The sequence below is a fragment of the Corvus brachyrhynchos genome, unplaced genomic scaffold (assembly GCF_000691975.1).
Source record: "Corvus brachyrhynchos isolate BGI_N302 unplaced genomic scaffold, ASM69197v1 scaffold48, whole genome shotgun sequence".
Taxonomy (NCBI): domain Eukaryota; kingdom Metazoa; phylum Chordata; class Aves; order Passeriformes; family Corvidae; genus Corvus; species Corvus brachyrhynchos.
The window spans coordinates 3664860-3680965 of NW_008240027.1; the positions used below are offsets into that span (position 1 = coordinate 3664860).

General features: G+C 50.9%; 1 protein-coding gene across 1 annotated transcript; it reads right to left on the reverse strand.

Moving 5' to 3' along the window:
* Positions 1 to 1593: 1593 nt before the first annotated feature.
* LOC108448966 (mucin-17-like) lies at positions 1594 to 15963 on the reverse strand. The gene is made up of 5 exons (XM_017743447.1): positions 15643 to 15963; positions 6234 to 6738; positions 5109 to 5438; positions 4618 to 4778; positions 1594 to 3785 (listed from the first exon to the last, which is right to left on the reverse strand). The coding sequence occupies exons 1-5, from the start codon at positions 15961 to 15963 to the stop codon at positions 3741 to 3743; spliced, it is 1362 nt and encodes a 453-aa protein (XP_017598936.1). The 3' UTR covers positions 1594 to 3740.
* Positions 15964 to 16106: the final 143 nt, after the last annotated feature.

Sequence of the window (16106 nt, forward strand, 5' to 3'; positions counted from 1 at the left end):
TGGCTGCCTGCACAAGCCTGTCCTGCTGCTGCCTCTCCAGCTAGCACAGCCCTGGCTCTGTGCTACCTCTCCAACAAGGCAGTTCAGCAGTTTGTTCAGCAGAGAATGAATCAGCTCCGAGTGGGTTTGGTGGTAAAAAGGCAGAACAGAGAAAACTCCAACATAAACCACCAGAGTAATGCTGACTTTAGGCCTGAGAAGACTGGCTTAGTTGTGGCATGTTTGTTCTGTTACTTAGTTATTCTGTTTTGTATGGTTGTATTGAGAGGAAAGATGTGTGCCCAACGTCTTTATAAACAATTTGATGGGTGTTAACATCTTTGAAATGGGTCTTAATGCTTCTACTGACTTTGAGCAGCAGGTTCATTACCAGGCCCAGACAGTTTGGTTCCTGAAATAGATACGGGTCTGCACAAGCCTGAACTTCTGAACTTTGGGGTAAAACAGTAGGTTCAAGGGGCGATATGGGGTAGGTGGTTTGGGAAGGCTGTACCTTCCCAATACCTCAGCCAGTAGGGGGCAACATGCGGCCGGGGGTTAGGATAAAAGGGAGGCTGTGCCCTCCAAAACCTTGATAGAAAATCCCTCGGGCATGTGCCCTGGTGGACTCTCTCCCTTTATCAGAATAAAGCTGAAGGACCCCTCTCTCTCCTTTTTGGACATAACCCTCTGGCATTGGTGGATTTTCCTGACAGTATGTTCGGACAGGACTGAAATCTCTGCAGGGTTTAGAGTTCACGCTCATGTCTTCAGATTACTCAGCAAGCACTTTGCTAGACTACCAAGTCTTTGTTTGCTCTCCCCTTGCTCTAGGTCTTCCAAGGATTTGCTTGTCTAGATTTGTTGTGGGAACGCTTCAGAAAACAGCGTAAGCCAAATTACCAAGTAGTTTCACTCACCACATTTTGCTTTTGCAACAGAAAATCTTTAACACAAAGTCTTTGACATGAGCTGATTGATTTTGCCGAAGTATTCTAACAACTATGAGAGACTATTAGCTCAGGAGAGACTTTTACCAGGTCTGTAGCAGAAGCTGGGCTTTTGAGCACTTACTTCGCTGCAGGTCTGAGCTCTGAAGGGAGGAGTTCAAAACAGCTATAAAGGTAAACAAAAAGAAGTATGTGCCTTTCAATTTGCTTTGTCTGCTGTACTCTAGAAAGAAGCATGACAGATGATGCTACTTAGGTTTGGATTAGGCTGGGTTTCAGGATATTTCTGTAAATACGGTTTGGGGTTACAGTTGACAACACAAGAATATCTTCAATCAGAGGCAAAGGAAAGGAGTCTAAGCATGTAGATTATATTATTTGGTCTAGTGTGGTTCTCTAAGACAGATTTCATCTGATTTAATTGTACAGAAATTAATCTCAGTCAACCCAGACCAGGAATGACCCTGACAAGAAGGAACACAGGCAGGGGCTGGTGTCCTTCTGAACTGTCAGAGCGATGGTTCATAGCTGTCTGGCATTTTCTAGTTATCAGCTCTGTGAGTCTTTGTGTCCCAAACTGCTGCTGTTTATCTATCACAGGATTCATTGTGATCTATAAAAGCTTTTCAGTTAGATGTTTGCAATGAAAATATGAGGACCGAGACACTTTTGGCATTTGTAACTTTATTGCAGAAAAAAAAATCCACTATCAACATATTTTACAAAGAAAGTTGCACTTTGGTGTTGGGCGAGTTTTCTTCCTCACCCCTTTCCCCTGGACAGCGATGCACGGGAAACCAGAACAACCAGCCCCTGCCCTTTTGATTGTGTGCAGAGACACTTCCCAGATATGCCAGCCTGCACCAGTTCCAGCCAGGATGGAGTTCTGTTTTCCACCACCAACTTGCCAACTTTGTGCCGAGAACCAGTAGCACCCTGCCCTCCGGCAGGGGAAACAAGTCTGTAGCTAGGGAGACTGCTGTGTGCAGACAATGCTCGATACAAAAGCTTTGGAGTTGTGACAATTGCTCTTTAGTTCTCATGCAATCATAGGAGAGAACCAACCCTTCTTCCCTATTTTACTGGGCATCCTTACAATACACAGATGGAAGGCCAAAGCCAACAGCCGAACCCCAACTGCACTGCAGCCATTTGTCAGCCACTCTGGAAGCAGCAACACAGGGAGGAGGAACTGCTGCCTTACCCAGTTCATCTATTTGGCCCACACTGGTTCTGCTCCATCTTTGGCCTTTCCAGAGCTCAGCTGATGGGGAAATTCCCCTTTCCCTGCTACCAATAACAGCACTGCGAAAAAAAGGTACTTTTGCAAGTGAGGCCTGGTATCTGTCCTTTGTGGGGTTCAGTGATGCTGCTGAAAGGAGAGGAGAAACTGAGGCTTGTAAGAGGAATGTGGCAGATAATCTCTAGCCCTTGCTGTATCCTGAGGGAGCAACTGGCTTAGTCAGAAATCACTCTAGAGAAGGCATGTGTTTCCATTTACCTGCAGTCGAATGTGAGTTAGAAAACAGGAGCACGTGTAATTACATGAAGACTGACATGACACACACACTCTGGTCTTTCTGAGGCAAGGGCACCAAAAGATCCTCTGACTTACGCTCAGAGGCTCTGGTCTGTGGGTTTCCTTGAGAGGCCTCAAGAGCCTTGGATGCAGTCTACAGCAGTGATATTTTCAGGCAAAAGTGCAGAATCCAATCAGCCTAACACCAAGAAAGGGAAGGGGAGGAAGGCACCTACATCCAGGATCTGTCCTCATGACAAGACACCAACTGGCTCAAAAGACCAACATCAGAAAGTAGAGGAGCTTTGACCTTGCATAGCACAGAAGGGAGAGTGAAGTATCAGTTTTGTACAACAGCTTCCAGCAACCAGATGCTAGAAGCAAAATGGGAGGTACCTGAGGAAAGGTTTGTGTTAGAGTCCAGGCAGGGAAATGGACTAAAAGCATTTACTGAGCCTGGGAAAGGAGTTTACACATATGCCAAAAGCATCAAGTGTAGGAGACATGGTTTCCTAATTTTGGTGAGACCAAATTAGTGTGTCTAATTGGCAATAGACTGAGTCCTATCAAGCTCTGTTAAGCTAACATTATGTTCATTTTCCTCCCAGCAACTTCAAAGCAACATCAAGTAGCAGGGGCACTTCTCCAGTGGCCACAAAACTGTTTTCCCTGGTTAAAGAGAAAAGGTATGCATGTAGGAAGGAAGCAGAGTAGTCTTTTATCCTCCTGGTAGGTGTTTAAGGATGGGCAACGCCAATCCTGGGACTAAAGCTGAAACAGGAACAAAAAAAGTGCAAGAGAACCCCCAAAACAAACAACCTTAAAAATACAGAACAAGAGGGAGCCCAAGAGAAGTGATTTCCACATCCTTGGCTCCCTCAGAAAACAGCAGTCTCCTTTGCTAGCACTGTGCTGACACCACCAGTGTTAAGAGCCCTTGTCGGGATCACTTGCCCACCTCCTTTGAAAGCAGCAGCCACCAAGACGAACAGAAGAGATCCATGCAGAACACCATGGCAAAGGTTGTCTTGGCTAATTGGTTGCCACACTAAAAGGAGGAGACACCTCTTCAGGGCATTGTTTTGAGGAGAGCCTGGAGAAAAGGGACAGACTTGGGCTCTGATTCGCAGCATAGAAACTTCAACACTGAGCTATGTAAAATGTCTAAAACCAAAAACCATCTGAAAAGGCTCTTTCAGTTGTGTGCAAATCACAGCCCCTCATTCCTCAGCAGATCGTCTGGGACCAAGTCCTCAAGGCCTTTTCCTCTGGGCAGTGGATAGCCTGGTTGCCTAGTAGCTGTAGAGGGAGAGAGGGGTGTCCTCCATCATGTCATCCTAGAAGCAGAGAAGAGGGTGCTTTAATGAGATGTCTGCACAGTGGCATCATGGTCCCAGCCTGGGAGCCTGCTGTGCAGGCAGCACAGCTTTCTCAGCCACATGGTCACAGTGTGGCCATCTGCCCAGCCATCCACCTAAATGCTGTCACTGTGCAGTTCCTGGATCTTTGGACTGTCAGTCTCCCTCCTGCTGCAGCATTTGGAGAGAAGAGGTGTGTACAGGCAGGCAGTTCCTGCAGGGACGTGCAAAACCCTGGCTGTTGAAAACTCCACTCAGCTTGCAACAGCATCAGCTTGCTTGAGACAGCATCAGCTTGCTTGCTAGCTGTGTACTCCTCTGTCTCAGAAAGCACAGGTAGTTATTTGCAGCTTCCCCAGAGCTAGTCCAGCCTCTGAAATCCTCATATATTTTTATATTCCCAAAGGGTCAAACACAGACAGACAGACAGACAGACAACCTCCCTGGGACAGAGCATAGAATCTGCTTTGTCATAGTCACAAAGCAAATATGAGAAAACAGGAGGAGAGGTTAGGAAGGTGTCATTTCAGGACAAGTTTGGATGGAGCTCTCCTTCCTCTCTCTATTTAACCTCTCAGCATTCCCCTGCAGAGTGAGGGGAAGGCAGAGAGCTTCTTTAGTGCCCAGCCTTGAGACTTGCTGTCTTGATTCAAACCCTGGATGGAAGGAGAGGGACCTAAGAAGGAACAGGAGTGTGTGATCAGCATTGGTGCTGCTGCAAGTACCTAGCAGCTAATGTAGTAGAAGGAGAACTGCAAAGCAGTCAGTGGCAAGCCAGCCCACATCAGGCTGGGCTGAAGGTGTGACTCACCATGGGCAGGTCCTGCAGGCGGCGGAACTCCATGCGGTTGTTGTGCTGGCGGTATCTCAAGAAGCCCACCAGGCCCAGCATGCCCACCATGACAATGAAGACGGAGATCACAGTGATTACCAAGGGATCAGCCCTCGTTGTACCAGCCACATTGGGTAGCTCTGCAAGGAGACCAAGGGAATGAGGCCAAAGGGGAGCCTTCAAGGGCTGGAACAGCAAAGTTTTGTCTTTTCTGGTTCTGCTCAGCACAACCAAGAGCCAATCTGAGGCAGCCCCAGCCCTTTGCCATGTTGTGTGAGAACAGGGAAAAAACAATTACATCTATTAGGTTGGAAAAGACCTTCAAGATTATCAAGTCCAATCTATGACCAAACACCGCCAGGTCAATTAGACCATGGCACTGAGTGCCATGTCCAGTCTTTCCTTAAACATCTCCAGGGATGGTGACTTTACCACTTCCCTGGGCAGCCCATTAAAAGCAGAGCATTTACCTGAATTGTCATCATCACCAACATCCACCACAGAAGCCTTCTCATGCCTGGGCTCCAATGACTGTGCCAATGTAGGTGTGCTGGTGGGGACGGCAGCTGTGCTGGCAGACGTGGGGCTGGTCACGAGGGGTCTCACTGTCACAGTACTGAAGGCATCAGCAAAGGACGTGCTCCGTACAGTGGAGATGGGAGCAGAGGAATTTCTGGGCTCCACAGTGCTCTCCTCTGTGGCACCCACAGGGCTCGTTCCTGGCTTGGTTTCAGACCTTGCTGCTGTGGGCCCCAGGGTCTGCCCGCCAAAAAGCCCTGGCTGAGTGCTGTTAGTTGTTGCTGCAAAATAGAAACAAGCAGTTATTTCAAAGGATCCAGTGCAACCACACTGGTCTGTGGGACTAGACAATATGGAAGCAAGACTGTAAGGACTATAGTAACAGCAGCTTATTGTCAATCCTTTGGAAAACAAGCAGAACCTTTAGCGCAGCCACAGCTGAGCCACACTATAAGCCACAGTGCTTAGAAAGTCCTCTCAGTTTTCATATGTACCAATCTGCAATGTCAGCCAACCTCTGCTGGGCCCACAAGGCCTGTCCTTGGGGACGAAGGACAAGCAGACAAGCTTGAAGAACTCTACACACAGCTGGGGATCATCCCTCAGTAAGACACTGGGAAAAGCCTCTCATCCCTCCTTACAGAGAGCACAAAGGGGGCTTCCCAGGGACGGATGAGCTGTCACTTGTGCTTGCCCATCTCCATGTTTTGTGTTAAGAGTGAGTGTGCTTCCCCAGGAAGGCTCCCACTGAGCCCCTAGCCCTGGTGCCAGAAAGGCACAGCTGAGCAGCACAGCTAAGGCATATTGTTTCAGATTAGATATATAAAGGATGTCCCTGCACACAATCAATGTCCTCATCAGAAAGCAGCCAGCACAATTAATACCAAAATTAATGGGGCTTGCAAAGAGGATGCTGAACTAACACCTCTGCAAACAAGTTGCACTGAACTGGCTCTGCTTAGTGTCTCATCCCCTTCTTCTCCCTCTCTCCAGTTACCAGGAGAGTGCTCACACGTTTCCAGGTTGTGCATCATTGAGGCAGGACTTTGTGCCAGGCAGTAAAGGCAAAACCTCACCTGGCACAGTATTCAGAGGAAGCGTGGGGGTTGCACTGCTGGCATCAGCCGTTTCTTCAGTTGGGCTGAAAGGCTCTGTGGCTTCATGGCTGGGCTGGTTTTCTTCCAGAGTGCTGGCAGTCAAGATAGGGGAGGGGATTTCAGTGCTGCTGTTGACTGACAAGCTCATGTTGTCATGCTCGGGATGTGTAACTGTGATGTCCCCAGGACTGGCAGTGGTAGAAGCCTGCAGTGTCTCTGCCTTCGAGCCTGCCATGGGGGTGGTAGGGATGAAGGCATCTTCCACCTCTGTAGTGTGGGCCCCAGTGGCACTGAGTGTTGCAGCAGTCAAGTTTTTCTTCAGGCTTGTCTGAGGAATGGCAGTAGTCACTGGACTGAAGTCAGAGGCTTCCCTTGGCTGATGCGAGGTTAGCGCTGTGCTAGGAAAAGATGGTGGTGCCACCAAGTCCTCTCCTGTCTTCTGACCCCCTCCTATGGAACAGAGAAGTTTGTCAGAGATCCCACGCTGAGAGGAGAAACAGAGGGGAAGGACAGAAACTGAACCTCTTTATCCCCTTAACTCAAAATCCAGCACAGGTTCACACTTGGGAAAGGGATTCAAACAGCTCCCCTGTCCCTCCTGGCCTGTCTGAGGCATTCTAGGGGACTTTTCCTTTACCCTCCTCTTCCTCAACTCCTGTGCTGTTGTTCTGTAGGGTGAGCATCACCAATTTCTCTATCCTGGAGCAACTTTTAAACTTTTTTTGAGGATTTGGGTTTGTTAAAAGTATCACCTGAGACCTGATTCTGTAAGAAATTTAAATAAGTCTTCTTTGGTTCATTGAGAAAGAGTCAAAAGTGGTGCTGAAAAAACACAAATGAGGGAAATGTGGATGACTCTCTAGATCCCCTGGCCCAATGAAATGGAGAAAAGTGATATTTAAAAAGGCTGTGCATGGCAAAGCATATCTTGTGAGTCACCTTAGTAGTAGTGTGGGATTCTGCTGGAGGGAAAGGTGAAATGGGTAGCAAGAGAGCGCTACAGCTAACAGGGCTGGCGGTGCGCTTTGGCAGCTGCCTTCATGAGCTATTTATGAACATATGACCACCATGAAGTACAGCTGTTGTCATAGAAATGGGCAGCTACTCAGCCTCGTACTACAGCAAAATGGGCCAGCTTCCCTGAAGGGAACCTGCAGCAAGCAAGGATCCCCCCAGATCCACAGCTGCTAGACAGTGTGACAGCATACGGGAGGAGGAAAACCACAAGGCTCTTACACTGCCCTTTCATAAACACAGATCCTGTGACGGTTTTTCAGGGCACAAACAGGAAGAAAACAGAGAAATGTAGCCACATCAGGATGGACTCTCCAATTTAAAAACATCTCGTAGTCAGTATTTTTACAATTTCTGTTTAAGTTCCTACCCAAGCCACAGAGGACTGATGAGCTAATTACAGAAAAAAATAAAGGTACTGAAGCAAATCCATCATGATGCCCCTTCTCTCCACAGGGAAGAAGCATCCAAAGTGGATGTTGTCAACAAGAAACATTCATCCATCAGCAAAACAGCCCATTCTTATAGTGTTCGGGGAAATCTTCCGACCAGATACAATTATCAGAGCTCTTCTCCAGCTACAGCACTCAACAGGCCCTAAGAAAAGACACAATACATTGCTCTCTCAAGACCTTTGCAGTACCCTGACCAGCTGGAGAATTCAAAACCCTGGCGCAGCCTGAGGAAGCTGTGCTTCCCCAGCCCGGGGCCCCAGTCCCAGGAGGGCTCCCGCAGGGATGCACAACCCTGCTCGGCACATTCAGCGAAAAAGCTTTCACAGGGAACCCCAGCTGGGGCAACTTAAACATGAAGACCAAAGGCCTAAGTGATGCTCCCTTTGGCCTTGCCTGGATCCAGCTCTGTGTGGCCAGAAGGTGCCTCCAAATAAAGTGAGCTCTGCCATGGAGCTCAGGCGTAGGATACGCTTACACCAGTAACACCTGGAAGGAAAAGAGCTGAGCGCTGCGTTTCCTGGGATCAGGCACCAAAAGGAACAGCTCTTCATGTGACAATTTCCAGCCCCAAACCCAGCACTGCTATTCAGCACGGGGTGGGATCCCACCAGCTCCGGATGCTGGCTGGACACTGGCAGATGCTTGCTCAATAAACGCCCAGCTACCTGCTCCTACGCAGCCAGAGACACAGAGGCGTGCTGTCACCGTGGGGTAAACAGGAAAGGTGGTGGCTAGGTGCCCAGCCAGTGTTAAGCCTGGCTATGTGCTGCTCTGAATAGCTGGCCTGTGCCTGGGACAGCCTCTCACGGGGTCGGCAAGTCATGACTTGAGTCGTGCAGAGGAAAGATTTGTGGAGAGCTGCCTTGCACAAAGGCCTGAGCAACTCTGAAACCATCATGCCAGTTTCTGGCTAGAAAAGTGATAGGCAAGATAGGTGCTAATGTCTTTACAAGCAACTCGATGGGTGTGGGTCTTTAGGAGAAATGGGTCTTAATGGCTCTACCAACCTCAAGCGGCAAAGTTCTTACAGAACCCAGACAGTTTGACTGCAGTTTGAACTCCTGAACTTCAGGGTAATAGACAAATGGGTCCGTGCAAGTCTATTGCAGAGCCCAGACAGTCTGAACGTCTAGTGGATCCGCAGAACCCAGATAGCTTGAACTTCTGAACTTTGGGGGAAAATGGATGATTTTACGCACAAAAGGAAAGTCAGAGGGAGGGCAGATGAATCTGGGCCCTACACACCAGGACACCTCCCCACATGCCAGGAACTTACACCCCTGCCACGAGGTGCTGTGGGACAGGAGGGCTTGTGGGGGCAAGCAGCTCCCCCCACCCCGCTGCACGGCTTCCTGCTGTCTGCAAGAGGGAGAGCTAGTGGGATTAGCATTTCCCTAAGATCTTCTCTCCAAGAAGCCACTTGGCTTCTTCCCATAAAATTATCTGGTGTCCATCACTGCCAAAGAAAATGGTTCCCGGGTGGATGGGCCTCTCTGGCTCTGGTGTAACACAGCACTGTGGTGTATAAAATCTGGTTTGTAGAGAATTGCAGAAGAGATTTTAAATTGGCAAGTGAAGAACGAGGGACTCGCTTTGAGTATGGCAAGTGTTGATGGCACCTCAATTAGCAAGTCATCCAGACCAGCACATCACAGCACACCCAGCTCAGGAAACAAAGGAGAGCCTGAAAAAAAGGAGAGCCTAATCCAGACTAACACAAGGATTCAAGACGTTAAGAGATGATGGTGGGAAAACTGAGAAGGCAAGAGCCTTAAAATGGCCAAGGAAACAAAGGACTGAGTAAATCCTGATCACCCAGGGACAGGCAGACAAAAGATTCCCAACACCCGTCTGTCAGCTCCTGAGGCGTAAGGGCACATCCAAAGCCAGCACATAGTCACCAAGCAAAGCACCTAGGAAAATCCCCCAGACGTGCTTTGCTTGGTGCTTGTGAGCTGTAGGTGTTAAAGGTACAAGCGCTGAGTTCTACTTCAGTTTTAGTTTAAAAAAAAAAAGCACTCCTCCAAAGGGCCTTGCTGCATTGCCACAGCTTTGTTTGCCAGCTTTATCATCCATCCAAAAGGGCAACCTATTGCCACGCAAACGAAACCCGGTGCAAACCCTGAGGTACAGAGGGGAGAGCAGAGCGCTGCTGCAGCTGCCTGTGCTGGGGGAGACCCAGCAAACCCCGCACGGGCTGGGATCCTCAGGGGTCCAGCTCCTGGTCTGCTCTGGAGCTTGGTACCCAACAGGTCGGCAAATCCCCAGCTCCGGCGCTGTTGCTGCTCCAGTCACTGGGTGATGATGGTTTTAGCTGTTTATCGGTTACCTATAGAGACGCAGGTCAGAGCTCGTTCCTCTGGCGTCTTCCTGGAGAAGCTCTGCTTCCTGCATCACATGCCAGGAAAGCCATGGCTGTACTGCCTAGGGAATCGTCCTCATCAGCTTCAGGAGACAAGAGGGAACCATGTCCTTTCAGATGCAAATGAAGGAGTTAGTGTGGATGCTTCACCTTTTCTGTGATTCTCCAAGACCTCACAGTTGCAGCACCCCAGGACAGCTGGTAAAGGTGCACTCGCCCTTGGATCCATAATAAGGCAGCTACAACTGTACCAGGATCTGTAAGCAAGACCTCTGACCATAAGAGTATTTCTGTTTCCCTGACAGGGAGCCAAGGGTGGGCTTGCTTTGGTTACACTGAGGTGCCTGCTGAAGCAGAGCTGGTCCCCTGGCTACAGCCCCACTCCTGCCCCATGTCTGTGCTAACCTCCAGGCTCAGCCTGTGCGTGGTGAGAACCAGAGATCCCAGACCACATTAGGGCAGGGCTGGTGGATTTGGAGCAGCAGCTCCCATCAGACTGTGCTGACTGCAGTGACCTCTGTCTGGGAAACAAGAGGGGCAAAGGAAGAGCTTGGTCCCAGGGGAGGAGGGATGCAGCCAACCAAGAAGCAGCCCCTGCCTTGGACAAGGGTGGGAAAAACTCCCAGCTCCTTGAGGGAAGGGAGGGCTTTGAACATCAGCCCACAACTTCGACCCCTCTCCAGCACTGTCTGACAACACTGAGGGACCTCCACATATCAACCCAAGCTCCCACCAGCTCCAGAACAGACATGGTAAAATGATGCCATAACAGAGAGGAGTGAAGGAAGCCAGCTCTGCGGGAGATGGGGCCGTTCCTGTCTTGCACTCCCTGCCCAAGATTCAGAACTGGGGCCAAGCGAGGGGCTGAGGAAGGTGTGCACAAGCAGCACAGTCACTGCTGTGCCAGGGTAGTCACGCAGAGCGGGTACCGTGGTCTCCATCCTCTGCCACAGCAGCCACCCCACCATCTATTTGTTTCTCAGAATAAAACAATGACAGAGAGCAGGGCCTCAGCTGGACAAGCCCATAAATGAGCTTCTGCCACAACCCTCCTGCCACAACCCTCCTGCCACTCTCAGCAGAATCCTCTGCATCCTCCTTCCTGTCTGACAGAATCAGCAGCCTGAGCTCCCCAAAGGTCCACACCAACCCAGCTCCAGTCCATAGACCTGAACATTGTTTTTGAAATCCCTCTTAGGATGAGATGCAGGAGAGCCACATAAGGTGAGGAAGCCCATGGCAGGCTGTCTGCTGGGGACTGAAGGAGAGCAGGGCAGCAGGGTGCAGGGTGCAGCCACCCCTGGAAAAGGTGCAGAGTCCCAGGTGAGAGCTAAGTACAAAGATGAGAAGGATTCACCCAGGATTTCAGAGAAAGTGCCCGTGGGAGCCGGACTCCCTGGTGTGAATGTATCCTCACTCTCTGAGGCTAGCACCTCACTTAAATCAGCTTCCTAAAGAATGCAAGTCAAACCACTGCTCTGATTCATCAAAAAGGCACCCAAACCCTTCTACAATGCTATTTTGGTGCACTAAATGAATTCAATTTCCATTTAAGTGTAACAGCTCCATTTGCAAACAACCTAGTAAAATGGAAAAATAAAATGTTTCAAAAGTAACAGCATAAACTGTAACCTGTATGTATCAAAGCAGTTATATCTTATTGCTTAGCAAACTACTTTATTAAATGTTGAAATTATCTTTTGTTACCAGTTATTACATTTATGGTTGCCAACCAACGGTAATTAGACAATCTCTTCAAGGAAAAAGAGCTTGTGTATAAATGCAAATAAAACCATATAGTGAGATTAAAACCAAGGCTCCTCGTTTCATTTAAAAGCAGAACTGGAATAGCTGCTGATTAGATACTAGCTGAGCCTGATCTCTTTTCCTGGAATTAAAAAAAAAAAACAAGTGGCAGAAGAAATTTCTGGAGCCCATCAGGAAGGTGCCAGATGCATCCAGAGATGCTGTAGAGCAAACACCCTCACTGTGATGATGCGAGGCTTAGAGACAGGATCAGGTACAAGGGGCAACTGCTTTGTAAACTCAGCTCCAGTTGGATACCTTGCAGGACCTCGATGGAAGCAGGATGCCAGAGGGCTGCACTTGCCTCAGGCTCCAGTGCTCTCCCTGCCAGGGCTGATGCCCAGACTGTCCCCATTCCCATCCTGGCTGAGAGAGGCTGAACAGACCCCGTCTGCTGTGAGGAGTCCAGGCAGGAGGTGTAAGCACGGATCCAACCTTGCAGCCTGCTTGGGGACCACAGTGAAGCTCTTCATGGCAGCAGTTTAATTCATTGTACCCCTCGTGGCCTCTGCGAGCTGCTGTGCAAGCAGCAAAACTGGGGGTGCAGAACTAGGGGTGCTGAGCACCCAGTCCAGCCCTGGAGAGCTGCCAGGCCAGGCATGCTGCAAAACAAGGGCTGAGGTAAGGGACAGGAATAGAAACCAGGTCTCCTGACAGAGAAGGCAGGTGGCCACGAGCAGAGCACGAGACGGGGGCAGATTAGATACAGGGTGCTGAGTGAGTGTGTGCTGGGGAGGGACAGCCCAGCACCCAACCTGCCCAGGCAGGCAGGAAGATGCTGCCTCAGGGCATCTGTGGATACTCAGCCACAGGCTTGAACCCCGGGGAACTAAAAAGGAAATGCAGTGCTACCACCTCGACAGATGGCACTGCGTTGGGGACCAGGACAACCTGCCAACGGTGGCATGGCAGAGCAGGGCAGAGCAAGAGTTGCAGGATGAGCAGCCCTGGAAAAGCACCATGAATGCCAAGGACAGGTACTTCAGTACTAGGAATACCCATTAAACAGCACAAGCATGCCCAGAATACACAGTGGTGGGGCAGCACCAGCCCAATCGCTGCCTGCAGGACACAGCACCCCACAGTGTCACGTTCTGCCTGGCCCTGCCATGTGAGACCCTCCTCACCCAACCACGGGAGAGAGAGATGCAAAAAACTTCTTTCCCACAGGTTTGCGTGAAGCTCTCTCACTGATCCCCCATTTAGAGGTGAGGGGGCTTACCCCAAGTTCCGGTGGCAGGGAAAAGAGAGAGCAGGCTGCCTTGCTCAGCTACCACTGTCAGAGCAGAGTTATTTTCCAGTGGCCATGTGCAGCTATGGAGCACCTTGCTTGGCAGGAAGGTGCCTGGGAGGCTCCCATGCTGCTTGGTTTTGTTCCTCAGTAGGGGACTGAGCTGGGGTGAAGACCCCTTTGCCCAGAGGCTGCTGGGCACACCAACATGCACAGCCTGGGAAGCCTGCCCTTCTCTGGGGTTGTGTAACCCCAGTAATACAACAACAGCAGGGAGCTCGGGCATCATTCAGCCCAGCCCTGCTTACCTCAGGAGTCACAGCTGCATCGGAGGAAGCATTCACGTAATTAGGAGAAACTAATTAGCCAGTTGCCTTAATAGCAGCCCCATGTCAGCAGGGAGCCTGCTCTCTAGTGCAGCGTGGCATGAGCTGGGGGAAGTTTGGACATCAGGAGCCTGCCCAGCCCTGAGCAGTTCCCAGGTCCTTCTAACTGTGTAACTGCTGGTTCCATGGGCTTGAAGGATGGCAGAGGAAGCATTCACGTCATTAGGAGAAACTAATTAGCCAGTTGCCTTAATAGCAGCCCCATGTCAGCAGGGAGCCTGCTCTCTAGTGCAGCGTGGCATGAGCTGGGGGAAGTTTGGACATCAGGAGCCTGCCCAGCCCTGAGCAGTTCCCAGGTCCTTCTAACTGTGTAACTGCTGGTTCCATGGGCTTGAAGGATGCATCCTGCCCTGACCCTGCCCTGGGCAGCCCTACAGGGCTCAGGATGTGACCCCAGATGTCAGTGGTGCTGAGCCTTATGAAAGCTACCCTATAGAGCATTGTGGGGATGATTGCAGACCTATGGAAAGCCCTGCAGCAAGAATTGTGTGTGCCCACCCAGAGGGTCTTGGTAGAAAGGAAGGAGGGACAGGGGCCTCTGTGCTTTGGATTGTCCCTGCTCCCCTTTGTTTGGAGGGATGGGGCCAAAGGAGCTGAAGGAAGTGAGTGCTTTGCCCCTGCCCAGCAGGTCAGGTTTTGGAAGGGCAGCAGGGAGCCAGGGTCCACCCTGACCCTGGGGCTGAGGGAAGAGCACATGTAGAAATGGCATCAAAGACTGATGGCATGACATGAAAGGCTGGGCTGGGGGTGCAGGGTCACACAGCTGGAGGTACCACTCTGAGGAGAGGACCAAGCTGTGGCTCAATTCTGGGTGCAGGAGAGCTGGAGCTGTCCTGTCAGGGTGGGGTAGAGTCCATCCACTCCTCCTTGCCCTGGGCAAACAAAGGGAAAAGAATCACAGCAAATTGGCAGTGGGACCTTGAAGTGGACACATTGCCCACCTGTGTGTGTGGCCCTGGTGGTGCCACAGACAGGGCTTTATGTGCTTGTGCTTCTCCCAGCCCTGCGCCGTTCTCACTGCTTGCAGGGCAGCTCGGCATGGGAGGGAGAGGCAGAAAAATGCCCAGACCAAAATTACTCAGGGTTTTATTTGTAAGGCTAATGATGCTGGAGGAAGTGGATTTCCGCAGGCAGTGAAGAAAGGCTGCATTGAGAGGCCAGGGTGGGCAGAGCACAGGAGACACAGCAGCCTGAGCTCCTCTGTGGCCCTCCTGCAAACTCAGACAGAGGGTGGGAGCAGCACTGCCGGACAGCGAGAGCAAAGGGAATCTGTGCTGGGAGCAGTGCAGAGAGTAGCTCATGCAGCTAGGACAAGCCCAGTTTTGGACAGATCTGTCTGGGGACTGCAGACTATAGGGCCAATCTCTGGGCAAACCTTTCCTTTCCCACACCACTATCCTGCTAAGATTTTCTGGTGTCTCATTATGGGTTGTGCTTGCTATGGGGCATTTTATTATTGGGGGTATCTCTTCCATCTATTTTCACAAAACATTTGCTCTTTTAACCACAGTTGGGCTTAGCTAGCAAATATAACAGCTATGAGGACAAGGGCCAGGTCAGATGCATGGGTACCATTTCCTGAGACTGTGAAGAATCTTGGATTGGGACACTAAGCAACAAAGATCCCAGGAAAAACTCAGTGCAATCTTAATTTCTGGTACATTCTGGCAGTTTGAATCTTGGACTTTGCAGCAAGAGGGCTCCTATGAGCCAGCTGGGGCAAGGGGTTCCCTGAGGTTTCCCAGTGTGCCCAGAGTGTGAGACACAGGGCCAGAATAGCCCCAGGCAGCTGAGCTCCTCCTCCTCTCAGCGGTGGAAATCCTGAGTCCTTCCTTTTCCAGTGGCTGGTCACCTCCCCACACCCCATCACAGCACAGCTACTCTTGTGTGGGGAGTGCAGCTTTGCCCACATAAAGGGCGCTGGTTTGGGACTGCTCCCAGTGCTCAGCCTCAAACCCAGCTAAACCGCATCCGGCACCCAAAACCTCATCCTGAGTGCTAATCTCACTGCTGAGGCTCAGCCCCAGAGGCATCTATTCTAGGGTTTTACCAGCCCTAATTAGTTATTAGAAACTGAGTTTCTGTGTGTCACCCCTTGGTCTCTATTGCTGCCGTCACAGTGCTGGGATCTGACCAGGGTCTGGCCAAGGGTTTTTCTCAACCACAAAGAAGAAGAAACACGTTTTGCTTCTTGAGTCTTGGGCAAGTCCCTAAATGCTACAGAGCCTTTGTCACTGCCAGGGTCACGGGGAAGGTGACAGCCTCCCGACTCGGGGCACACTCCAGCCACGCGGCAGAGTTCGATGGTGTCAGTGGACGGGGCTGTCAGCGCCACGGTGCAGATTGCGCCTGCCCACGTGAGGACGCGTTGATCGTGGAGCAGAGCCGAAATACAGCCCGGGAGGGTCTGCCTGGGACCAGGGTCTTGCTCCTGCTCCGTCCTGTAACGCTCCATCCGTCCTGCCCCTCTCCCCCCAGGCACGGGGCCATCGTCCCGTCGTGCTGCGGGAGGCGGCAGAGTTCGGGCTTTGTCCGGGGTTCCCTCGGGGGGAAGCTCAGCAGCCGCTCGCAGGCAGCAGGGAGACGCACGGGGGGGGG